The sequence below is a fragment of the Megalops cyprinoides genome, chromosome 23 (genome assembly GCF_013368585.1).
Source record: "Megalops cyprinoides isolate fMegCyp1 chromosome 23, fMegCyp1.pri, whole genome shotgun sequence".
NCBI classification, from domain to species: Eukaryota; Metazoa; Chordata; class Actinopteri; order Elopiformes; family Megalopidae; genus Megalops; species Megalops cyprinoides.
The window spans coordinates 6,988,055-7,013,788 of NC_050605.1; the positions used below are offsets into that span (position 1 = coordinate 6,988,055).

At 42.8% G+C, this 25,734-nt stretch overlaps 2 protein-coding genes across 3 annotated transcripts; one reads left to right on the forward strand and one right to left on the reverse strand.

Annotated features, from left to right (window-relative positions):
• Positions 1-110: 110 nt before the first annotated feature.
• Positions 111-14,325, forward strand: gys2 (glycogen synthase 2). Its single transcript, XM_036518256.1, has 16 exons — positions 111-528; positions 2,861-3,042; positions 4,012-4,203; positions 4,385-4,570; positions 5,022-5,166; positions 5,545-5,662; positions 6,449-6,569; positions 6,848-6,954; positions 7,118-7,177; positions 7,505-7,583; positions 8,912-9,025; positions 9,379-9,505; positions 10,013-10,108; positions 10,752-10,915; positions 11,108-11,188; positions 13,199-14,325. Exons 1-16 carry the CDS (start codon positions 408-410, stop codon positions 13,406-13,408), a joined length of 2,103 nt encoding a protein of 700 aa, XP_036374149.1. The 5' UTR covers positions 111-407; the 3' UTR covers positions 13,409-14,325.
• A 7,862-nt stretch (positions 14,326-22,187) lies between these two features.
• On the reverse strand, positions 22,188-25,417 carry golt1ba (golgi transport 1Ba). 2 transcript variants are annotated; one of them, XM_036518088.1, is made up of 6 exons: positions 25,320-25,417; positions 24,064-24,155; positions 23,749-23,927; positions 23,206-23,287; positions 22,789-22,823; positions 22,188-22,307 (listed from the first exon to the last, which is right to left on the reverse strand). In XM_036518088.1, exons 1-5 carry the CDS (start codon positions 25,342-25,344, stop codon positions 22,815-22,817), a joined length of 387 nt encoding a protein of 128 aa, XP_036373981.1. In that variant the 5' UTR covers positions 25,345-25,417; the 3' UTR covers positions 22,188-22,307; positions 22,789-22,814. The 2 variants fall into 2 exon arrangements, with proteins under 2 accessions (XP_036373981.1, XP_036373980.1); XM_036518087.1 differs by lacking the exon at positions 22,789-22,823.
• Between the last annotated feature and the right edge of the window lie 317 nt (positions 25,418-25,734).

The following is a 25,734-nucleotide window of genomic DNA, read 5'->3' on the forward strand; positions in this document are numbered from 1 at the left end:
TGTGTCCTTCATGTGCAAACTTGTATCCCCAGGTTTGCAAATGTGGACTTTAATCGCTGCCTGCTGGGGTGAGATGGGTTTCTCCATTGCAGACGTGAGTCAGGTGCATTTAGTGAAAGTAGGCGGAGTGATTTAATCGTGACAGCGGTCCACTCGACAAGAAGTCGGTCTTTCTGAACGCGGCCCCTTAAAATCAAGAGCTGATCTTGTCACAGCAGGCGACTGCTTTGAAACTCATTCACGATTCACAAGAGTTGCTAGCGGTAGAATTCGAGGCTAATTTTTTGGTAGGGCTAAACAGTCTATACTTTTGTTTTTGCTGAAATAGAACAGCAACGAAAAGCCAGTTTCTTGCTGAAATCTCATTCATTCGTAAAGAGCAACTTGCATTTCATCTTGAAGTCAAGATGCCGCTGTCCCGGTCTCTGTCGATGACGTCATTAAGCGGGCTGCCAGTTTGGGAGGATGAAAACCTACCTGTGGAAGACTTACTGCTGTTCGAGGTCGCGTGGGAGGTAACCAATAAAGGTGTGAATCCATTGGGGATCAATTAACGACTGTCGCAAAGTTAACGCTGTGTGTGTGATAACGTTATTGATTACATTGACTAACTCAGCTGTGTTCAGCATTAGTAAAAAACATAAGCTGCTTTATTTCGTGTTAATGATGATCATTTACGGTAGTCTACGTATGTTAATTCTATGTGGTAGTATCATTAGGAGAGTTATAGGGTGGCGCTGTAACGCTCAAATGATGTTGATACGCTATGTCCAGTGTTATTGATAGTGTCAGTATTACTATTAGTGATGCAGAGGTATTCATTATAATGAGTATTGTGCTAAGTGCTGTGTGAATGTACATGTGTTAGAGCTGAGTGCACATGCTGTATGCGTACATGCTATGTGCATTGTTAACACGTATGTGAGTCCTGTATTAGTTTTCTCTGTATTTAAATACAAATACTTTGTATTTAAGTATTTATGTGCTAGCACAGTGTATAGAAGTACTGTGCGTGCTAGTGCTGTGTGTGAGTGCTGTATATGCGAGTGAGTTGTATGAGTGCTGTGTGTGAGTGCTGTATACTCGAGCGAGTTGTATAAACGCTGTGTGTGAGTGCTGTATGTGTGAGTGAGTTGTATAAGTGCTGTGTGTGAGTGATGTATATGCGAGTGATTTGTATAAACGCTGTGTGTGAGTGCTGAGTTGTGTAAGTGTTGTGTGTGAGTGCTGTATGTGTGAGTGAGTTGTATAAGTGCTGTGCGTGAGTGCTGTATATGCGAGTGATTTGTATAAACGCTGTGTGTGAGTGCTGAGTTGTGTAAGCGTTGTGTGTGAGTGCTGTTCCTGCTCTTGCTGTAAGCTCTGTATACTGAGGCACTTTGTCAACTCTGACCTCATTCTTTGTTATTGTTTACTTTTATATATGATTTTGCATAAAATATTCTCCATTTTCTTTAACCATTCTTTCCCTAACCCATTCTGTCCTGCTTCGCTTTTCATGTGAAATCATTGTATTTGATTAATTTATGCCATTATTTACTCATTGATTTTGTTCAACAAAAAGCAATGGTAAATTTGTCATATTAAGCATAAGAGGAACAAAATAAAGACACTCCACACATATAACAAATTACAGTTTAATGTGTAATGTTAATTCAACCAAAAATACTTACCTCAGATATTTATTGTATGTCCATATCATATGAACAGTCTGCATTGCAGATATCCTCAGTTGACACGACTGGCTACTCCTTTTAACTAATGGAATGAAGAGGGAATATTTACCCTCAGTGCAAGTACTGAGGTACTCTGTTAGAAGAGGGAAATGCTTATCACAACAGTTAAATATTAATCTCTAGTTAAATACCCAATTTGTGGCAAATCCATTTTTGTGGTTACAGTGTCATGTGCTGCTGATGGTTTACTGGGAGAGGAGCTATGAACTGTGTCCCCCCTTTTCACCTGTGGTTGTGCATTACTGGTATTACATCACATAAATACTCCCTCTAATTGAGTCTTGTTACTGATGTTACATCACACTGTAGCGAAGGGCGAGAGCAGTCACCCCACCCGGTCTCAAACCCGGGTCTACGGGGTACCAACCATGCCACTTTGACCACAACGCCAAAGAGCCTGGCTCGTTGGTATGGCAGTCAGAGCGCATACTCAACCGTAGTGATGGCACTCCGTCACACACACACACATATTCCCTCTAATGGGGTTCTCATTGCTGTTGTTGCATCTCTCATATACTCCCACAAATTGAATCTGATGACTGATTTTACATTGCATGTACTCTTGCGCTTACTGAGTTTCCTTGCTGATATGACATGAAACATATCTCTCCATTACAGCTATTGAGTCAAGTGCCTGATATTACATAACACATATGAGTTTTTTTGTAACCAGAAGGTTTCAAGTTCAAATCTGGGGAGTGCCAATATTGTGCCAGAATTGCCTTTGTGAATATCTTCAGTGGCAGCCATGAGTATTGTGTGAAAATGTAAGCTGTTCTGAATGCGGAGGTCTGTCTGTGGCGCAGATAAGTTGTTCTGTTTAATGTGAAGAAATTGATTGGAACATCTGCAGTGAAGGTATTCATAATATTGTGCCAAACTGCATATAAACCCTATCTAAACGTCACATAAGAAAGAGAACGAAAATTGTGATAACAGGCATGTAGCCCAGTCTAGAACTAATATGCACACACTCACACAAACACACAAATACACGTACCTAAACACAAACACAGTCATACTCTATTACAATAATAACTCCCCGCATTGACAAAAGTGAGAACACAGATATGTGTAAAATGTCGTATGACAAATATTTGTATGTGTATGTTTGCATTACACAGTTGGAGGAATCTACACAGTGATCCAGACCAAGGCAAAGCTCACCGTGGATGAATGGGGGGAGAACTTCTTCATGGTGGGTCCATACTACGAGCACAACTTCAAGATGCAGGTTGAGCAATGTGAGGCCTCACACCCAGCCATAAAGAAGGCCATGGAGTCCCTGAGCAACAACGGCTGTCAGGTACTGACTCCAACCACTGTCTCTGACCCCACACACAGCCTCTGAGCCTGCCCACTGCCTCTGACTCCATACATAATCTATGAATGCACCCACTGCCTCTGACCCGGTACGTCACCCCTGAGCACACTCACAGGATGAAGGACAAATGAAGGATATCTCATATCTCAGCCACATCCATGGGAAATAAATACTGCTGCTACTTCTGCTACTACTAATACAGCTATCAGTAATAATAATACCTGTTTAATGGCCTCAGTTCACACAGGAATCTGACATTTAGAGCCTCTGATATTTTTCCACTCTAAAAACTGAATGTCTGTTCTTTATTAATAAAAGTATTCATTGAAGTGTGGGCTTACAGTGTCAATGATGTTACTGAGACTGCTGATACTGAGCAGGGCACTGAGGCAGGATGTATGTGGAAAAGCAATTCTGCATATTGGCCAGCAGAGGGCAGAGAAGTGCTTCTGCTGGCAATGCCTGTAACAACAAACGAGTATGCACAGGTAGGCTGGCCCATACAAATGCTCAGTAAGTGACAATATCAGCAATGTGATCCTGATGATTTTAGGGCTCTTGAGTAGTTTAATCTTAAAGTTTGGTCTCCCAGTTGTCTGATACGGGTATATGTTTCATGTTGATTTTACAGGTATATGTTATTAGCACGTTTTGAAGGTATGTTTTACAGATGAGTGCGTGTGTATGACTTTTAAATGTTTTCTGCAGGTGAGTGTGACAGGTGTTTGCATTATAAGTGTGTTTCACAGCTGTGCATAACAGGTGTGTTTGTATTGATGGGTGTGTTTGTGTTTCCCAGATTTTTTTTTTGCCATTTGTTTTATTTTAATTATGCGTCCCAGGTGTGCATTAAAGTTTTGTGTTATAACTTTTGTTATTACAAAGCATGTAAGCTTGTTGTGTTTTGTGAATGTTCTAAGTATTCTAAGTTCTAAGTTCTAAGCTTTGCAGGTTCACTTCGGCCGATGGCTGATAGAGGGCAGTCCCTACGTTATATTGTTTGACATTGGTACTGCTGCGTGGAACCTGGATCGCTGGAAGGGGGAATTCTGGGACACCTGCGGGATTGGGCTTCCTTACCACGACCGAGAAGCCAACGACTCCCTAATCTTTGGATCGCTGACTGCCTGGTTCTTCAAAGAGGTACAGACCAGGGCTAGGCCAAGGGCGTTCTTATGAGGCAGCTTTGCCTGCACTGCATTTTATTGTAAATACCATTGTGTGCTTTGTTTCAACTGTCCTGTCCATCTGTGTAAGATTTTCACGAATGTCAGGAAATATCATCTTGAGAGCAGTACACCCTGTCGCTGCACTTGTCTTACAGCTGACCGACCAGCTCCAGGACAAGCCCAACGTCATCGCTCACTTCCACGAGTGGCAGGCGGGGGCGGGGCTCATACTGTGTCGCTCGCGGAAGATCCCCATGGCGACCATCTTCACGACGCACGCCACCCTGCTGGGCCGATACCTGTGCGCCGCGAATTTGGATTTCTACAACAACCTGGACAAGGTGGGTGCCCCCCCAGCATCAACAAACTCACATCCAGCACCCTTCCTTTCACTCAGTAAGGAATTTAGGCAGCACACTCCCTCAGGTAGGAAGCTGAGGGCTCAAACCACACGTGTCTGCTAAGAAACAAAGCCCTTTTAGTACAGAAAATAGTATGTCTTCAGGGAACAAGTGTGGCTTCATATATCCAAGCCCTAATTATTCCTTACATCCAGGTTTTACCAGACTTTAAGAACCCTATATTAAAACATGAATCAGTGAATCATTAGACTTAGGGGTGTGTGTGTGTGTGTGTGTGTGTGTGTGTGTGTGTGTGCGCGCATGTTTAGTAGTACACATGTTTGTGTCTCAGTTGATCATCAATAAAGAGGCAAAGCAATGACCTAACATCCATGCTGCAGTGTAACTGAGCCTGTGTATTGGTCCAATTGTGCTTCTGTGTTTCTCTCAGTTTAACATTGATAAGGAGGCTGGCGAGAGGCAGATCTACCATCGGTACTGTATGGAGCGAGCGGCAGTGCACTGCTCCCACGTCTTCACCACTGTCTCCCAGATCACTGCCGTCGAGGCCGACCACATACTGCACAGAAGGCCGGGTGAGAGACGCCAGCCCCTGTCACCATCACCCGATAAAGTTTCACCCGAAATGTTCCCTGTCCTTCTCCACTGTTGCCATCTCACACAGAACTGTTACCTGCTACTGTCAGCTCTATAACTGTAGTTAGTCACTTTCTCACATTCAGCTAGCCTCACTTGTGACCAGTCTTTGTTAGCTTTGAACTTGAGGATATGGTCTTGATTTCACTAATCTATAAGTCACCCAGGATAAGAGAATCTGCTAAATGTCTTTATACTGTAAATGTCCATGGGACTGTGTGTTTGCTGCCCTCTAGATGTCTGTGTTTGTACTGGTGATAACTGAGGGAATCCTCAGTCAACATTATACAAGATACTGCTCTCTGTTCTCTGAGCAGATGTGGTAACACCAAACGGCCTGAATGTGAAGAAGTTCTCCGCTGTGCACGAGTTCCAGAACCTGCACTCCACAAACAAAGGCAAAATCCAGGAGTTTGTCAGGGGACACTTTTATGGGTGAGATACAACTCTGGAGGACACGTTTCTATGTTGAATGTCCTTACTGAGTTAGGCCTGTGAAATTATGGCATTTGTAAACTTTCGCTTTTTGTCTAATAAAAGATCAGAGTCACTCGATTCACAATATTTAAAGAGCGAATATACTTACAGGACAATGAAACAATACTACTCTGTGCTCCATTGTTTTGTGGAATTGATCACATAAGGGGCAGTCATGTTGAATTTGACTCATGTAGTTGTGAACATTTCATTAAAAACCCCTTAAGATTCAGCTCCTCATAAACCATTACACCAAACAGCATCAGAAACCAATATGGATGATTTTTGCCTGACTTTTAAATTGCACATAACATGTAAATATGGGCTAACATGATAATTACTTATCAATTCTATCAATTAAATTAAACTTTTAAAAAGCAGTATGTTACAAAAATCAATCTAATTTTGGTAACTTTGTCAAAGTTGCTGTTATTTTTATTCACTGCTTCTTAATTTATATCAAAATTATCTACATGTGATCTTTGTAGTGTTCTTGATCTGAATACTGAAGGAAATACTTCATTCATACTGTTCAGGACAAATGCAGCTACTACTGGAGGGTATCTGTGGGCGTCAAATTGACCTTCATCCCAAGATGATCACTTTGTACACACCCCAATCCTGATAAAGTTAATAGATTATGCCTCCTGTTGTATTTTGTTTGTCCTATGAAATGTAGAGCTCATGCAGTTGATTAGCAGTTGAGTTCAAGCCCGTTCTGTTTTCTCTTTTCCTGTTTGACAGACATCTTGACTTCAATTTGGAAAAAACTCTCTTCTTCTTTATTGCTGGGCGATATGAGTTCTCCAACAAGGGGGCGGACATTTTTCTTGAGTCTCTGTCCAGACTCAATTACCTGCTCCGGGTACGTTTTGTATATATGTGAGCAGCTGGGATTAGTACTAGAGTCCACAGTACAGGACATAGACAGGACTGTCAGAGTACCTTATATCATCTGTGTTCTACAATATTGTCACTTTAGGATGTTAACAAAAGGGTATAGCTGCAAACGTGAATTATTGAGAAATTACATGCTACATACTTGTGTGTGTGTGTGTATGTGTGTGAGTGTGTGTGTGTGTGTGTGTGTGTGTGTGTGTGTGTGTGTGTGTGTGTGTGTGTGTGTGCACTTGTGTGTCTCAGGTACACAGGAGTGATGTCACTGTGGTGGTGTTCTTCATCATGCCCGCTAAGACCAACAACTTCAATGTGGAGACTCTGAAGGGGCAGGCCATCCGCAAACAGCTCTGGTAATGGACTCCACACACTTACAGTCAAATACAGTGACCTCTTTCACGTGAATGCTGATCCTAACCCTGTCCTCCTGTTACGTGAACGCTAACACGTATTATTCCCACATATAGATCTTTTCCCTATGACCCTGTTTGTTCATTGGTATATTCTGTCTGACAGGGACACTGCTCATTCTGTCAAAGAGAAGTTTGGCAAGCGGCTGTACGACGCATTGTTAAAGTAAGTGTTTCCTTCCCATGATGCATTTCAGGGACCTGCTGACTGAGTCATGTGACATTTACTTTGTGACATCACGACTAACCCATCCCCCTTCTACACTGAGCTTGACCCGGAGAGGGGAGGGTCCCTACTACATCAGTTGTCAGCGTAATGATGTGACCTTTCTGGCACTGAAGTGTTAATTACACTTTTACACAGCACAGAGTAATATTGGTGGTTTGGTTGGGTGTTAAATATAGACTGGTGTTAATGACTTCCCCTAGCATGACCTAAGGCCAGCACTAACACATTTTCAGTGATCTTCCTTCTCTTCTTCTGTCTTCTCAGAGGGGAAATCCCTGACATGAACAAGATCCTGGACAAAGATGATTTCACCATCATGAAGAGGGCCATTTACTCCACACAGGTAGGAATTAATAGGAAATTACTTTGTTTGAGTCAGAAGTAATAGGAATTTACTCACCACAGGTCGGAATAAGAATTTAATGCACACGGTAGGAATTGATGAGAATTTAATTCTTATAGGTAGGAATTAATAGGAATTTACTCACCACAGGTAGGAATGAATAAGAATTTATGGCACACAGGTAAGAATTAATAGGAAGTTATTCTACAGAGGAATTCATTTGAATTTACTTTTCACAGGCAGGAATGAATGGGAATTTACCCTACATACTGAGGAAAGAAGAGATTGCGGTATTCTGCACTAAAGTAGAGGTCATAGTTAGGTCACTATGATATGTGGTCTCACAGGGAGAAGAGCCATATAAAACCCTCATAAACAGGGAAAAGATGATTGCAGAGGTCTGAAACACGTGCTACATCAGCCAGGCCAATTTCACACATGTACATGCACACACACACAGACACACACACAGGCACACATGCACACACATACACATGCACACACACATATACTCACAGCTCTCGTTCCTTGGTCAATGGACTGTAAATGTTCCAGAATGTTCCAATGATGTATGTGTCAGACAACTAATGGGGATCTGTGAGGCAAATGCCGATAAAAAAACAATTTCATTGAGATTTATTTCTGCGTCAGTGTTATGGAGACGGAACCGTGAACGCTATTGATTATTCATGAGTAGGCTTTGATAGATCTGACCATTATGAGTGTTTTTTTGCTCTATAGTCAGTCGTTGGCTGCTTTATAAGTGGCTCGTGTCTATTTTGCTTCACAGACACATGTATCTCAGATGGCCTCGGGAGAGGAAGGATTTCCTTCAATTATAGTCAGGTCACTTTGTGTCAGGGAACCCCGACTTTTTTTTTTTTTTTTTGCCTCCACCCACACAGAGTGGGCAGAGTAATGCAATTTTCTGTTCTGTTTGATGACCTATGATCTCATGGTCTGTAGAGGGCAGTTTGATGCTTGATTTTGGTTCTAAGTGAGGATTCAAAATCTCAACGTTCAGCCCCAGGGATTCCCCTAAATATCCTCAGCTACTTCTGGAAGCGTGGAGTCCCACCTCACTGAGACCAAGAACATTCATTGATTAACTTCTTGTTGATCAATATTTATTATTCATGTTTTGAAAGACCATTAGTGATGACTGAGTATATTAACAGGCCAAAGGTCTTTATGTTCTATTCCCATGTGTGTGAAGGAACACACTGCTCTCTCTCTCTCTCTCACACTCACACACACACACACATACACACACACACTGCTGATGCACACACACACACACTGCTCACACACCCTCTCTTCTCTCATAGAGACAAAGCCTCCCACCAGTGACCACTCACAACATGCTGGATGACACCACTGACCCCATCCTTTCCAATGTGCGACGCATCGGCCTCTTCAACGCCCGTACTGACCGGGTCAAGGTATGCGTACTTGCAGGGCAATGACCTCAGCACAGAACAAGGGACTTCCATTGACTGAACTGTGAAATGTTATGTCTGTGGAGACTCGGGCACAGGCTGGCTCTGTGGAATATGCAGAGACTCAGGTCAGAAGGCCAGAGTTTGACGTCCTTCCTTAGTATTCGCTGTGGTTTTCAGTGCTGTGTTCAGCATATGTTCTGTTTATGTTCATTCTGTGTGTGTGTTTGCTCACTCTGGTCTTCATGCTCTGTGTTCAGTCAGCCTATTTATGCATTAGTGTGTGCTTAGTGTATGGCTGTGTTCATTCACTTCCCGTGTTCAGGGTGAAATCATGCTCTCTTTGTGCTCCCCAGATAGTGTTCCACCCAGAATTCCTGTCCTCCACTAGTCCCTTGCTCCCCATGGATTATGAGGAGTTTGTGCGTGGCTGCCACCTGGGGGTCTTCCCTTCATACTATGAGCCATGGGGCTACACCCCAGGTAGCTATATGCATATACATGTGCAATAAGAATACATATAAACATCTAAACACATATACAAATCCAGAACATACAAAAGTATCCTATAAATATACACACTGGGTGAATAAACACATGCATAATAGTTACTACACACATACATACTGTATGTGCACTGAATGTACACATGATCACAGAGTCAATAGTGCCCCTGTTGGTGAATATACTCTTGCATTCCTACAGTATAGTTATTGATAATTGCTCACTCACATTTTTGAGCACATCTAGAGTAATATGATTGCTGAGAATTCTCTAAGGTGATAAAATATGATCCACTTTTTTCCCAACTGTTTCTTAATTGGTGTTTCACCTAAAATTAAATACTCTATATGTAAACGAAAAAACAAACAAAATCTCAACTAAAAGCCAGCAAACTGAAGGGAAAAACTTAATAGTATCTAAATGTTTGTCCACTGTGATTGGTTCATGTGCTTGACCAGGTGAGTGTGAGGTTCTTCCTTTCACCAGGTGAGTGTACAGTGATGGGGATCCCCAGTGTGACAACTAATCTCTCTGGGTTCGGTTGCTTCATGGAGGACCATGTCTCTGATCCAGCAGCATATGGTATGGCAGTCCCCTTAAAATTATGGCAAATGCCTTCATTTCTGCACTGATGTCGTCCCTCTCTGCACTAAACCTTTCCATCTGTACCCCCACCCCCTCACTGTAATCACAGAGCCCCTCCCTCTCGGCATATAGCTCCTCCCTTCCTTTCTCTGCCACAGAGCACTGCCCCCCAGCACATATCCCTTTGCTCACAGAGCTCCTCCCGCTATATATAACCCCTCCCCCTTATCACAGAGCCCCTCCCCTTACATACAGAGCTCCTTCTTCTCATTACCTTACATTCATTTAACAGACACTCTCATCTAGAGTGACTTCCAGCACAAAAGAACAGAAGTGTATTCATTCAAGTTGAATGAGCAACAGTGTCAGACCAGGGTAACAACACTCCCAGACCAGCGAGTGTGAGTATAAGACCATTCAAGCCCTACCACAAGTTAACTTGTGCTAACCTAACTAGACAGCATAAGCGGAAACAAAGGGAAGCACATCCAAGTGCACACCCTACCATACGTCACAGCTGCTAGATCACAGAATCCAACACACATTGTGATACTACGCTTTTCATAGTAGAGCTTCACAGTCTTAGTTACAATCATTCTGCTCGATCAGCCCATTAATGGTTCTGTCCTTCCTCTCCCAGGGATCTATATAGTGGACCGTAGGTTCCGCTCAGCCGATGAGTCCTGTAACCAGCTGACCCAGTTCATGTTCGGGTTCTGCCAGCAGTCCCGCCGGCAGCGCATCATCCAGCGGAACCGAACCGAGAGACTGTCTGACCTGCTGGACTGGAGGTATCTGGGCCGGGTGAGTTTGTGTTGTATTTTGGCCCGCATGTGATCTGTGTGTTTCGCCTGTTATCACTAATGGCCGTCTCCACAAACCCCTAATGTGAAAATGCTCCTGTGTGTTTTACTGCTATATCTCTTCTATTTGCGAATGGGAACCAGGCTTGAATGCCGACTTTCAGTGCTGACCTGCTGTTTGGTCACGTTGCAGTTCTACATGCATGCCCGACACCTGGCGCTGAGCAGAGCGTTCCCAGACAAGTTCAAGATGGACCCGACCGCACCTCCACAGGTGAGTCTGACTGCAGCGTGGCTACAGAACCAGAGATGAGCCTTGTCAAAAGGCAAAAGCCCCCTAAAAACAGTGAACACTGAAGGAACAGTGGCGTGTGGACTCTTACATAGTGATTGTGTGTACATACATTTACATTACATTCATTTCATTGCATTCATTCATTCCTTACAAATATAAGTGAATGCAATGTAATATACATTTGCACATTAATTAGGGCCGTCAAAGCAGAGGAGAGGTTATAGGCCCTTTCTCAATTACACTGAGATGGTATGTGGTATGTCAGAAAGGGATATGAGAAGGATTTAATACTCTACAGAAAATAGTTTACTGGTTCACAAAGGATTAATATTCTGCAGAGCAGCAGTTAAGTATTCTGTAAAGCAGGGTTTAACTGAGGGGTAGTCATGGCATCAGGATAGTCTAAAATGTCAGAGGAGCAATGCGGAGCAGTGGTCAGTGCAGCAATATGGATTGGTTGTCACACCTTCAGTGTGCAGCCATGTCACATACCATGTTATAAAGGGGAAACTCAGTGGGAGTTCATAGCATGTCAGACTATAAATTAAAAATGGGTAAAAAAGTGCACATATTAATATTTGATCTTGCAGAAAATAACCCTCTCCCTGCTGTAGTCTTTGTTCCTGCATGGAGCGAGATTTAATAGGGGTGAAGTCAAAGCCTTTCCTGTCTTGCTCTTTGATTGACATAGCCCCTCAGGGTCAGCTGAAACCCTGTCAAGTTTGACCCCTTTTCTCAGCTCTAATTGACAGATTAACATTTCGCTGAATAACGGCAAGGCGTTGTTTTGACTCAGACTTCTCGCCTTGCTTACGTACATGTATACTCACGCACACGTACACGCGTGTGCATGCTCACATTTACTCACATGCGTACATACACAGACAAAGACACACACACACACACACACAAATATGTGCACTAATATGCACACACACATACACACAAACACACACACTGACAGCCAGCTAGCCAATGGTAGAGAAAGAGGGAAAGGCATGTAATATATCTTTGGACTAGTAATTTTCCAGAAACTGTAATTGTTTTTCACAATACACAAGTATGTCAGTATCAGAAAGGGTCATAAATTAGCAAATAGCTTTACCTTTACACGCATCACATGAAACAATGTTAATCACAGCACAGGACATTGGAGTACAGTAGATCATTTTGATTTTTACCAAAGAAGTCAAACATAGTTAACTGAAGGCCAGCTGTGTTAAATTGTTTCATGTGAAACGCATTCATGCTGAGCCACCACATCAGCCCTCTTTTGCACAGCATACTCATTTGGGATTGGATAATAAAGTTTTATTTTCAAAACCTTAAAACCTTTGGATTTATATTGCTTCCAATCATTGATCTCTTTATATCCTGATGAACAAACCTGATGCTTTGCTGTGTTTAACAAGCCTTTCTCGTCCTTACCTAGATTTTTTTGTTCATGTCATTGTGGCCTTTTTACCACTGCAGGCTTCAGATGTAATTTTGAGCTGTGTAAATCAATTAACCAGGCTGATTAATTTATTAATTGACCAGGAAAGGGAAAAAACAAATATCATATATTAGTATTTTTAATAATGGATAAAAATGAGTGAGAAGGAATCATTGGCAAACCTTGGAAACTTGTTTATCACCAAAAATAACATCATTCAGGACTCTCAGACACACACGGTACACTCCAGTTCACCTTTAATCACTGATGAATGCAGGGGTCTAAAAAGCGTGTTTACTGCATAATTTTCAGTTATGGGCAGCAGTGTGGCGTGGTGGTAAGAATCATGGCTTGTAACCCAAAGGCTGCTGGTTCAGCTCTTTTGTTGTACCCTTGGGAAAGGTACTGAACCCAGATGTCTTCAGTAAAATATCCGGCTGTATAAATAGATAATTTGTAAACCATGGAGGTTGCTTTGTGCAAGAGTGTCTGCTAAGCAAATGTGTCTAATCAGATCTGTCTGATTAGAAAAAAATTGCCCTCTCTACCCACAGACGGAAGGTTTCCGCTACCCTCGCCCTTCCTCAGTGCCCCCCTCCCCATCTGCCTCGCTGCACTCCACCCCACACCACAGCGATGAGGAAGAGGAGCCCTACGATGATGACGAGGAGGCCGAGCGGGACAGGCAGAACATACGGGCACCCTTCTCCCTGGGGGCAGTGCCAGCGGGCAAGAAGAAGCACCCAGGGGAGTTTAGCAACTGAAGGAGCCCCCTGCTGGAAACTGCCAGCTTTAAACAGAGCTTCCTCTAACTTCCAAACCCCAAGCCCACGTCCCTCCTCACTGTATACCACCACTCTCCGTAGCCCCGCCCACAGCCTTCCTTCAGACTCTATTTGTCTCTGGCCCCGCCCACATCCTTCCAGCTCATTCTGCATGCTGTGTTTCCTTCTTTTCCCACTTTTACCCAGTGCTATGTAGGAAACCGTGACATTTGCATATTATATTAAGACAGATCCTTTGTTGGTCACGTCCTGTCACTGCCTTTGTCGCACAGAAAACATTTCCAAAAGATCTGTTCAAGAGTTTCTCTGAAGAAAGAAGGAAATGCAAAGGTCTGTGACAGGATTTAATACCAGTCTTTACCCCCACCAGAGACACACCTATACCCTTGTGTACAGTAAGGGAACCATCTTTACAGTGGCACAGAAATTCACAGGGGCATTGTGAAGTGTGCTGGTAACTGGTAAATCAAGCCAGTTTAAGCCTGCTTACGGAAAGCAATAGTAATTCCAGCAATGGGAAAATCAGCACTTGTTGATGTAGCCCCACCAGCCCATCTCACAAATACTATTAACCCTTTGGGAAAGATATTAGGTCTTGAGCCAGTCTTTGTTTAACAACACAATCATTTATTATGTTGATGTCAAGCATGTTATATTTAGTCCAGGGTTGGGAAACTCAGACAGTTACAGAGTCTGCTGCATCTTGTCCATCTCAGGGCTTGAACCAGAGTGTCTGCATGTTACATTAACCAGTTGTACTACAGCATCCTGAGGACTGAAAGTGACTATAATTTTGTAATTTTTGCCCTGGAATGAGTATACATTGCCATGTGATATAATGTGTCGATACTCTCCTAATTCAAGAATAGCGTTCTGGAGACAAAAAATAAAAAAAATTCTGAAGAAAACATCATGCTGGTAAGCGAGCATGTGGACCGAATTCTCTCGGCAGGGCTTTTGTGCATTACATTCAAGAGGCAGACGAATCCCAGACTCAGGTATTGTGTGACTGAATTGTGCCCCAATAATTTACCGAAAGCTCTTGTCAGCCACATTGAATGGCTAGGATACTCCACAGTTTCCTGGAGTACTCAGACATGTCTGCACCAGACTGTGGCAATTGCCTGTCGGAATCCCAACCCCGGCTGAATAACTCTGGATAACCATTTTTCAATAAAGTGTGTTGTATTGAATGCAAACTTGTTTTAATAGTACATTCAAAACATTAGGTCAATGCTACATAACAGAAGCCAGTCTCTTCTACACTACAGAATTCAACAGAAATGAAAGACATTATTGAAATATTACAATGATAAATCAAGTCGATCCACTATTAGAAGTATTCCCGTTTCCATGCCGGCAGATCTCGCAAGTACACCTGTTCAGGACTTTCGTCAGCTGTGATGAAAAAAGAGAACATGTTGTAAGATGTATGACACTGATCAAATGTACTAAATGTTATTATGGCAAATGAATGAGTGGACAATCAGATGCGAGGCAGAGTTGTGTTATCAGGTATCTTCACATTCAGGTATATGAAACATCTTCCCATGTACAGGGAGCCATACGGCTCCTTTCTATTAGAGTGATGCACAGCTTCACTCCAGATGAAGGCATATTAAATGGGCCAAATTGAATGTGTATGAATAAAGGTGTGGAGTTCTACCAGATTCCCTGAAATACATTGAAATATTACTTCAATGTTTGCATCTTGGTAAATGGGTATAGGTGTAGCAATGGATCTGGGATGGGAGAGAGGGATAATCCCAATAGTGTAATAGCCATGGAGGGACAATTAAAATGGCTGAATGTTACGTTAGTATTGAAATGAGCATGAAGGAGGGCTGAAGGCCCTGTTGGGTTCTGAGTGGGGAGGTGCCTCACCTTCGCCTCTGGTCTGCTGAAGAAAGTCCAAGAGTACTGCAGCTGCCTGGGACACTCTATGCTGCTCTGTGTTCTGACCGCGTGTCTCTGAAAACACAGTTTCTCAGTTCAATTTTTTGTGCATCAGGGTTTTTACCACTGACACTTGTCACAAAACACCTTTACGGAAAACCCTAAGGAAAAAGTGGTAAAGAAAAAAAAATATCCTAAAAGGTGGAAGCATTGAGCAGAACCCTTCCGCAGTCCAATTAGATTAGAAGACAGAGACTCATATGCAACATATCCTGTGGTCACCTACAAGAAACTCAGTAAAGATTAAAATCTAAAGCCCCATAAGACTCACTAAAAATGCTCCTCCTTCTCACCTCTTCAGCCACATTGGTTTGGCTTACAATGAACTACGTCAAACAAATTTTACTTAAGGCAGTGCTGTTAAAGAAACCACGCCACAAAAACACAAGACTCAAAAGATATAACAATGTTTGACATATAATATAGGAAAAATTAACAGAAACATTTTACCTAAATGTAGTGTGTCATACATATCCCCTTCTTTTCTGTCTTCTGAAATAAACCGACGTCCTTCTACAACAGAATGAGAAGATTGATACACTGCAACTAAGATGTGTAATAGGACTAAAACTGAAATCTTAAACAAAAAAATTTACAGTTAAATAACTCAGTAAGTATCATGGTGACAAAATAAATTTACACTGATTGCACACCACTGCAGGATTTTTATACAAGACACATTTTTATCTTTTTTTTTAAAAATGCAAAATCATTCAGAATGAATGGCTTTACCAGAAATATTAGATAAGGTTCATAAAGGTGACGTTGGAGTTCCTACCCGGGGAAGTTTGAAATTAACAGAAAAAGAACACATGGCTGTGATACTTACGTGCACCTTTCAAGTATAGCATCGCCTGAGGTGTCCAGTTTCTCCGTTGAAAGCTATCCTTTATTCGGAAAGAGTGGCAGTTAGGACAACGTCAAAGCCCCCCTGAAACTGTGACACAGTTTCATGTGGAGACAAAACAGAATACCATTACGTTACCTTTGGCGCACTCCAGGCATTCGAAACGAACGTTGCCATAAATAATAGCGCGAGCGCGTAAGCCGTAAGAGTCCTTAAACCCTGCAAGGGAATACAACAAGGGACAGTGTTCGAATATAAAACACAGAAATCACATACAGCTCAGAGCAGTTATGTATTTATTTATTTCACACATGTATTTGTTTATATTCCCTAACAACAAGAAGGAATGTGCCCTACGCATTGCCATGCGTAAAAGCGCAATTTGGAGAACTGTCATCTTTCCGTCACCCAGAATTATTTCCACATAACTTCATGTAAATGATGTGTCTATTGCTGACAGTGAAACGTTACTTAATTCTTAAATTATGATGGAAACTATTGAGAACACCTTCAATTTGCATGTGATTGCGGGAGAGATGGTCGCACAGGCGCTTCTTCCAGGCTACTTCTTTTACTATAATAAACAGCTACCATTAAGTCAATTAAAATTTAATGTAAGATGATAAATACACAGATCTCGTGCATGACCATTGCCTTAAGACAGATGCATAACAAAAATAAGTCAACGAGTCTTACTTTCATTCTTATGAGTATCCTCTCCAAGCGGGTCCGTCTGTTTTCAGTGCAGCAGCGCGTAAGGGCGTGTGGTTTTTATTCAGTCTTCCCCGCGCTTTATAAACAAACGAGAAGGGTGGGGGTGTGCGACGGGAACTCCTGTCAGATCTTGTGAATGAGACTTGAGATGCTCTTCTACTATGGGAATTGGCAGTGTCGATCGGTCAGACGGTGATTGAGCAAGGCTGTTACTCAAAGCCTATGGACACGAGCCACTTGAATACCATGTTTTTTTTTTTTTTTTTTTGTCTCGGCGTAACTTTTAGAAATATCTCCCTGGGTCGTTGTAACTCAAACACTCACTCTTTTCCTCCTCCACACTTTGTACCCACGCAATAATTTTGACCGCTTACAGAGATTTCTTAATGACTCAAACAACAAGCAATGATGAAAACCGTGAGCGAAAACCGCATCAAAAAGTAACCGCATTTTTTTTAATAAACGGCAGTTTCCAATGGTTCTGATTTAAGGACATGATAGGTAACTACCAATATTCTGTCAATAATAATGCTCGTCCAGGTCTTTAATTTTTTACACCTCAAAAAAAAAAACGTTGTGCTGGACATTATTAATATGTTTACTCTGTGTGCGCTGGAGCGCAGCATTTTTTTAATGAACGGTCATTTTTATGAATGAAGGAATTGCTGACAGCCTGTCAATGAAAGCTCGGGTGTTTGATCGGGTAGTCTCTGCAGAGTGACACTTCCTGTAAGCGCGAGGTGTGAGAGCTCGCGCTGTGAAGAGGCCCTCCAGCGGGTTTGAAAGGCCATCGCTAATTGGAAAAAAGCAGCATCCGTTTAATCGGATTTATTTTAAAGGCTTTATATTTTCATTCCGGTAGTTTTAAACGGCTACCCTGCTGCCCTCGTTTAAAGTTCATTCACTTCTATTATTGATTAGGTAGCAACAAATATTTTATCACATTCTGGCATTTTGTTGGGCGATGTGATTGGGAGGTTGATTTTGGAAGGAGAGAAACAGGGGTAGAAGCTGTGCTGCTTCGGACAGTGAATGCTTGCCTAGCACATTGGGAACTGTAAGTACATTCTTATTCTGGGTAAGAGATCTGGCTGCAGAGAACCCACATACTCCTGCCTCTCTCACCCTGGGATCTCCACTGCTCAGCCCAATTGCAAGTCAAACCCTTGGCAGGGGGAGCTCGGTCTTCAGCACCATGATTTCATCAACTCTATACCTCCTCTCCCTGAGTATGGCGCTAACCCTGCCATGTTGCTTTTGGTATGCAATAGCCCATCTTTCATCAGGATGTTTGTTTCAGTCTTTACGGAAATAATTTACATTAGCTGAATGAAGCTCCTGTTCAGCTTAATTACTGGCTTCTGCGACCCAATGACACCTTTTCTGACTTCCCCCATCTGCGAATCTCCATCCTGAAAAGGACTCCGGTGGTCCTTCCATTCTTGAATTACCCAATCATGATGTGAATAATGTGCAAGGTATGCCCACTCCGAGTAAACTACGCCCAGTCTCCACCCACCCATCGTGTTCATGCACTTGTAAAGGATGAGATGAACACACACGAAAGGGTTGAGGTTTTGTGCTCTGTCCTTCTGTATACCTCATTGCTCTTGTGATGCAGCCCAGTTTAAAATATTGGGTTAAAACTACACATTAACAGATTTAATGGGCACAATACATTTATCAAGTCATAAACCCTTGCTACATTAAACTATTCACAGTGTCATAAGTTATATATTTTTATATAAATCAGAAATGTTTACCATATTTAACATGTCATGGTTCAAACAGGTTAATAAACCCCCTATGAGACTTTTACCTGTTTCCCCTTTTAGAGGGCGTAGTGTTATAGGATATAAGAAGGGAACAGGAAACAGGAAGAAACAGGATGAGAGGACATGTCTTAGATGTAGTTGAGTGTTTGGTGAGAAAAATGCAAACCCCATTTTTCCAAAGGCTTCAGTTTCATTGGATTACTCTACACTGGAGTACTTTTGGTGGCAGCATTACCTGTAAAAGATGTGAAAACTCAATACTCTGAAGATCTTGCTACTGTATCTTCAAAGCAGGTGAGGTCTTTGTTTGCTTATACATTGGTGTTTTTTTTTTGGGGGGGGGGGGGGGTGCTCTTTTACTGTTTTGCTTTATTTGGTCTTTTTGGATTAGGACATTTGTTGTGGGACATCAAATATCTGGAGGTTTATTGGATTATTGGATTATTCCCAAGTAACACAACCTTACATAAGGTTGCACTTACTGTGAAAATATATGCTTATGTTTCAAAGTGAAAACAGCTGTTTGTTTGTATGATTTGTTGGCTTGTTGCAGCTACACCTTTTGCATTGTGTTTCCTGAACTTTGTAGTGTAGCTCAGCCTGTGATCCATGCTATCTCACAGAGGTGATAAAACAGCTATAGACCAAAACCTCTTCACATATATCAGTATTCATGTTTGCACTCAGTATATGGATATGAAACATGAAGGAACTGAACGGATTTGTTGGTGCATGTTGCAGGACATGCACAAAGCACGATCTTGGTTGTATTTCCATTGTTTCTGGAGGTTTTGGCATCCCTCCCTTTTGCCACAAAGCAACCAATCTGTTCTTAGCGAGCTGATCACATCAGCGAGAAAGTAAACTGTCACGCGGGAATGACGTGAACCTGAGTGGTGCGTCGGGATGTTGTGAAATGTCAATCTCGCCGTCGAAACAACGTCATGAATCTCTGGGGCACCAAGTGAACTGAAATTAAACCGCATTAATTTCTCACACCTCGCAATGCGTAGGTGATTCATCAGAAAGCGACAGACCAACCAATCGCCTGCCGCATGTGAGAGTGCCCTAAAGGCCTTATTGCTTCAATCACATTGTCCTGATGCCAAGGGTTGACGGAACCTGACCGGTCAATACAAATGGGGAGTTAGTTTATGGGAGACAACGGGACTCATTTGGGCAAGGTCCTTCATACAGATACCTGAACACTTGCCCTGAGCAAATTCGAGATAGGAGGGACTAATGGCATGGACACTATGTTAGCACTATTGTTTCATGTGTGGTTAGTGGTGTGCTGTTGATGCAGCTTTTCATGCTACTTTACTAGATGCACTGTGTAAATATCTTTGGTTAAGAGCATCTGCCCAATGACAATAATGCAACGTATGTACTAGTCGAGGTGAGTGATACCACTGAAATTTCCACTGGAAGTTAACAGAGGCTAATATGTTAGCTAATGTTCTTTTATGCAAAAACATGACAGGATAATCCAGCTCTATGGTGTGCTCCTCATCAAACTTGTGTCTCTCAAGCAGATGTAATACTTGTCATGGTTACAGCTGTGAGTCAACATGGTAACAGCACACAGAAGGAACCAAGGCAACCCTCAACCACAAAGAGCCACAGCAAATCAGTCTGTTCTGGCATTACAGTGCAGGACTCCTGCAACACACTCATTTACATTTACATTTATTTATTTAGCAGACGCTTTTATCCAAAGCGACTTACAAAAGTGCATACAGTACACTCATGCTGTGTGGTGCTTGGGCCACAGGGACATCTACCGCAGTTCTGTTCCTGCCTGAACAGAAAGCCTTCCTACTGGTTCCTCTGTGTGGGAGGGAGAGGAGTGGGGACTGTGCTTTTGGCTATTTTGGTATGCTTTTGGCCTTTTTAGCACTGTAATGCATTTAGGAGCCTGGAGGGTTAACCTTTTCATGGCCATCCGCTTCATTCTGACACCCTGTGATGCAAAGTGAGGCTGAACTGAAGGAGGAGCTACAGGGCAGCCCAAGGCTAAAATTCTGCAGAGGTTACACTCTCGCCTGCTGTCTATCCTTATTGGGTAAAGGTTAGCAAATCTAGTTATACATTGCATAAGCTAAACAGCCATTGTGAATTGACCCGGAGTGTTTGTGGGTTTAAATTACTTTAAAAGAAAAATGAGGAATGAGTAACACTTTGCATTCCAAAGAGTGAGCATTTACTAATTTTATGATTATGATAAAAGCTTGTTGCTGCAAGTGTCACAGTCTCAGTGCGAGTGCAAGCTTTGTCAAACCGTGTACATTTTTTCAATCATAAGCTTTCCTCCATTTTTAAAATCACTATATGTTAATCTCTGCAGTTAGAAGTTTAGAAGGTTTCTCCTTCTTTTTGATATTCTCTTTCCCTTTTGTAGACCCCCTACCACCACCCATGAATTTCTGGGGAGTGGAACAAGCAAAGACATGAGTCACACAGACAAACAAAGCTTATGCAACAGACATATCTCACACTCTGAGACCAGCAGCTGTTTTGCGACACAAAGTGGAAAAACCATGTTTTTAAAACCTCTTGGATCTGAGGCCAGTGTTGTTTATTGAGATTGTCTTAAAAAACACATCACACCTTTTTTTATTTCAAATGTGTATTTACAAAAGTCCCATATAATAAAACATAGGTTCCTTGGTTTATCATCATATACTTGCCCCTGACCTCTCTTTTAATACTTCACACAGATAAATGTTTTATGCATTTTAAGAACATAAAATGAAGTCATTTTTTGTTTTCATTTGAGCTCATTTCACAGGAGTGTTTTGTCACTGCTGCTGTTTGGTTTTGGCGATTGGGGGTGGGGTGGGGAGGGGAGGGGGAGTAGTGGACGCCAGCTGCCACGTCGGGCACTCAACTAAAAACAGAAGCACAGAAAGGTCAGGCCTGCACACGGAGGCGTGCAGAGCCAGGCTTTTTATTCCAGAGCTCAAACAGAAAGCAGAGGCACTACGGAGTGAAGAGGACGACCGCTGTAACAGAATCCGGACTCATGTCCGAGGTGCCCGGCGCTAGGCGGTCCGTGTGGAAGCCGTCGCGATCCCTGGCAAGTTCCACTGAAATCTCAGACATCTGGAGGATCGATGCGGGTCATCTGGATGGTTCGGTCCCTGTGTCCTCCGTCGGGTGTCGGGTGGGGTGCGGTGTAGTGGGGTCAAGGGTGGGCGGGGGCTGTGAGGACAGCCTCCCTGGAAAGCCTCATTGGACAGACACCTGCGCCTTCAGCTCAGAAGTTCCTTAGTAACAGTGTCCCATGGTAACTGGGCATAGCGCCCTTCTCTCTCTCTCTGCAGAAGTAGCTGCACTGCGACAATCAAACGGCAGGTAAATAAAAACCGTGCGCCTTTTCCTTTAGACGGAAAAAAAAAGGCTCAAATAAAGTTCTGATGATGTGACCTCAACGTTGGGTGGGGTGGGGTGAGGGTGGGGGGGGGGGGGGGGGGGGTATGATAAAGTTGCTTTGGGAAACCGTTACAAAAACTTAACGGAGTCATCTTCTCAAAACTTGTTGCCATTATACCATGTTGTTGCTCTCTCCAATTTTATCCACGAACTGAAAAAATAAGAAACAGAGAGAGAGAGAGAGAGAGAGAGAGAGAGAGAGAGAGAGAGAGAGAATGGAATTAGTCACAGTTTTGACCTTATAGCTACTTCACCCAACAGGAAAAAAATATCATGCACTGCTAAATATCACCTATTGTTAGAATGAGGGAAAAAAATTAGGATGACAGTACAATACATGGTTACCTATTCTTTTAAGACGCAATGACAAAACCATTTAGTCTCAGCTTGGACCAGTATGGCTGAAACTAATTTGATAAATGCCTTAACGAGAACAAGTAAAGTTTTGCTACTACAGAAACAATGCTGCAGCTTGAGCTTTCAATGTAGCAGAGCCGGCGACACAGGGATAACTCTGGTGAGCGGGCGGTGAATGATAAACTCATGTCCTCTACATGGATGCAAACCAATGGGAGACAAACTCTTGACACATGCGGTAAGACGGCCTTGGAGAGAAATGAACAGTAACTGACCATGACTGCAGATGGTCCTCTCAGCCTTAGGAAGGCTTTAAAGGAATGACAGAAACACAGTCAGCTCAGAGACAGATGGTAGCACTCTGTTAAAACAACCGCAGCGCGGCGCTACCCTGTCAGGGGTCGGAGATCTGCAAGCAACACGGAGGGAAGGTACACTTGGCGCGACAGGAAGCTGCAGTGATAAGGAACAAACACCTGGGGGCGCCTGCTCTTTGCTCACCTTGCTTTGACCCAAATACATGGGATCCCTGTCCAACAGACACCCTAATGCATTTAAAGCATAGGTTACCGTTTAAAGGCTTCATCTCTGGTCCTGGTGGCCCAACAGTAGCGCGCTAAGGATTAGAGTCCGTGCACCCATACTAGTTTGTGCCTCTGTGTACTTGCCACAGCCTAACTTAGCGCACTTACCCCACTGATTCCTGGGAGATTTAACAGGGACCCCAGGATAGGAATCCTCCTGATGAAGCCCACGACCACTGGGAAGAAGCCCCTGAAACACAGAGAGAGTGGGTGAGAGAATGGGTGAGGAGAGAGAAGTTAAGATTGACGAAAAGGCTGAGGGGAGATGAGGCGTGAGGAAAGAACAGGAGCAGGGGCAGGGTGAGGGTGAGGGGTCTCTCTTCAGTGAAGAGGAACCCTCTGGATAGAAGATGGCCCCTGTTGATCCAACAACATAACTTCCTGAAGCAACCAGGTTTTCCCAGGTTTCTGATCCAAGCATTTAGCAGCTACTTCTCCAATCTGGTTCTGCTGTTTGGAACAAGGAGGCCACAGGATGGCAAGGCTACTGCAGAATTTTCAACAATGAAGCTCCTTGAGAATACTGCACCTTCACATCATCCTGGAGTTTAATTTTTTACTGCAGACCTGAAGAGAGTGTTTGGGCATGTCTCCTGCAAATTGGGTAAGCTGGTTCTTAAAACATTTTATTCTTCTTTAACTCTTAATTACCTGAATAAGAGGAAGAATCCATAAATCTCCAGGATCATCCCCACAACTGGCCAGCCAATCAGCACCACAAACACACCGCCAAGGAAGAAGCTTGTTGCCTTCATCTTATGTTTCTGGAAGAAGAACCTGAAGGTCCTTTCCAGCCCGATGACAAAGGAAATGCCTGCTACAAACAGGATCTACACACATGTACACAAGCACACACACAAGTATGTATACCAACAAACAGAGAAAAAGAGAAGTGGAAAATATCAGTATCCATGCTGTGTCAAAAGGACAGGACCAAGTAATTCCAAATAAGATGAAAATACTCACATTTCCTATAGCAAGGAGTGCCTTGTCAAAGAACAGGATCATTCCAAAGAACAGGAAAAACACTCCAAAGCCTGTCAGGCCCATGCCAATTTCTAAGGGACAAAAAACAAAAGCTTTGTTATCTATATCAGTCTTAATTCATAGATATGATGTATGAGACGTTCAGAAACCTATACTCGTTATCTTACACTGTGTGCACTTAAAATAGTGAGTTTTAAATATTGCACATTCATATGCATCTTGTAAACACTGATGCTTTGTAAACATTTCACTCTATGATGCATTTATTCAAGCAACAGTGTACAATCAACAGATGTGGGTCTCAGGCAACACATTTATGAATTTGATTGCGGGACTGTGTGTGAAATGATGCTACAGATCGCCATCTTGAGATGCTCCCCGGCACGACTAGAAACATCAGGTACTGTATGTGTATGTCCACAAAAACCATCTGTTGAAGGCCACTGCTTCCAATTATTTTAAACATATGACAAGTCCGTAAAAAATGTATGAAGTAGCCAATTACACGTTATTTCTCACTGCTTGCGATGGTAACCTATCAAACCAGAACCTTACAATGCGCATGTGCAATAAGCCTAAAAGTGGATTCACCGTTGCTGAGAGGCATATCCCATCAATCCAGTACCATAAGTGGTTCTTCCAAAGGCAGAGGAATAGGCTATTCGAGTATGCATTTCTGCTTTAAACAATCTGCATACAAAATATAGGCTATTTGCTTCGACCGCTGTTTTGTACATTGGTCTAGAGTACTGGTAACCTAGAATTCTGCTACCAGACACCAAAACAAGCAAACATCATACTCCCCAAGCAGCTAAATGCAGATGAACTGGACTTGTATCTAGCTGGCTAACTAATTAGTTATCTATGGCTGACAACCTAACTGCCTTTATGATAAATTACTTCGAAAGAGACCGCACCTACCTAGCTGGCTACAGAAAACTTAAACAGCAAGGAAAACCTCGCTAGACTATCACACTTTCCAAACATCTGTCAGGGAAACAAGTAAAGCGGTGAATCAGTTACCTAGTCTGAAACCTACAATCACGAGTGAGCAATCTTGCTAACTGCATCTGGCTAGCCAATCTGCTAGTTCGCTAATATACAGGCCTTCTAAATAGCTATAGCTAACTTCTCATTCATTCCGCTATTCTTGACATCGCGTGTATAACATATTGAGGAAAAACATGACAAGGTTGACAACATTTAGTTAATCACATAAAGGCAGTTTGTCTTACTTTGTGAATCCGTTAGGGAAATCATTTTTGCGCTGGATCAACAGCTATACAGAACTTTTATTCCGCCTGGTGGTGCTCTGGCTAGCTAGCCAGCTAGCTAAATGTACCGCAACCGCCACGTCTTCCGGAACCAAGACTAATGCAAACACCGGTCTTCCAATAGAAACCCAATCAGCAGAGGGGTTAGCTGCCCGGGGCTGGCCTGGTCCCGGATGCTTCCTGCCCTTGACAAAAGATCTAAGATCAGTGTACCCACCCCCATTCTAATCCCGATGCTTGTAACGTAAAATTTGTATGCTGATCCAGGATCAGCAGAAAAGGGCTGACGGTGCCTGTGCCGATTGCCTGCAACGAAACTGAGTGAGATTGGAAGTTAAGCGATACGTTAAATGGCAGCACTGTGACTGATGTTTAT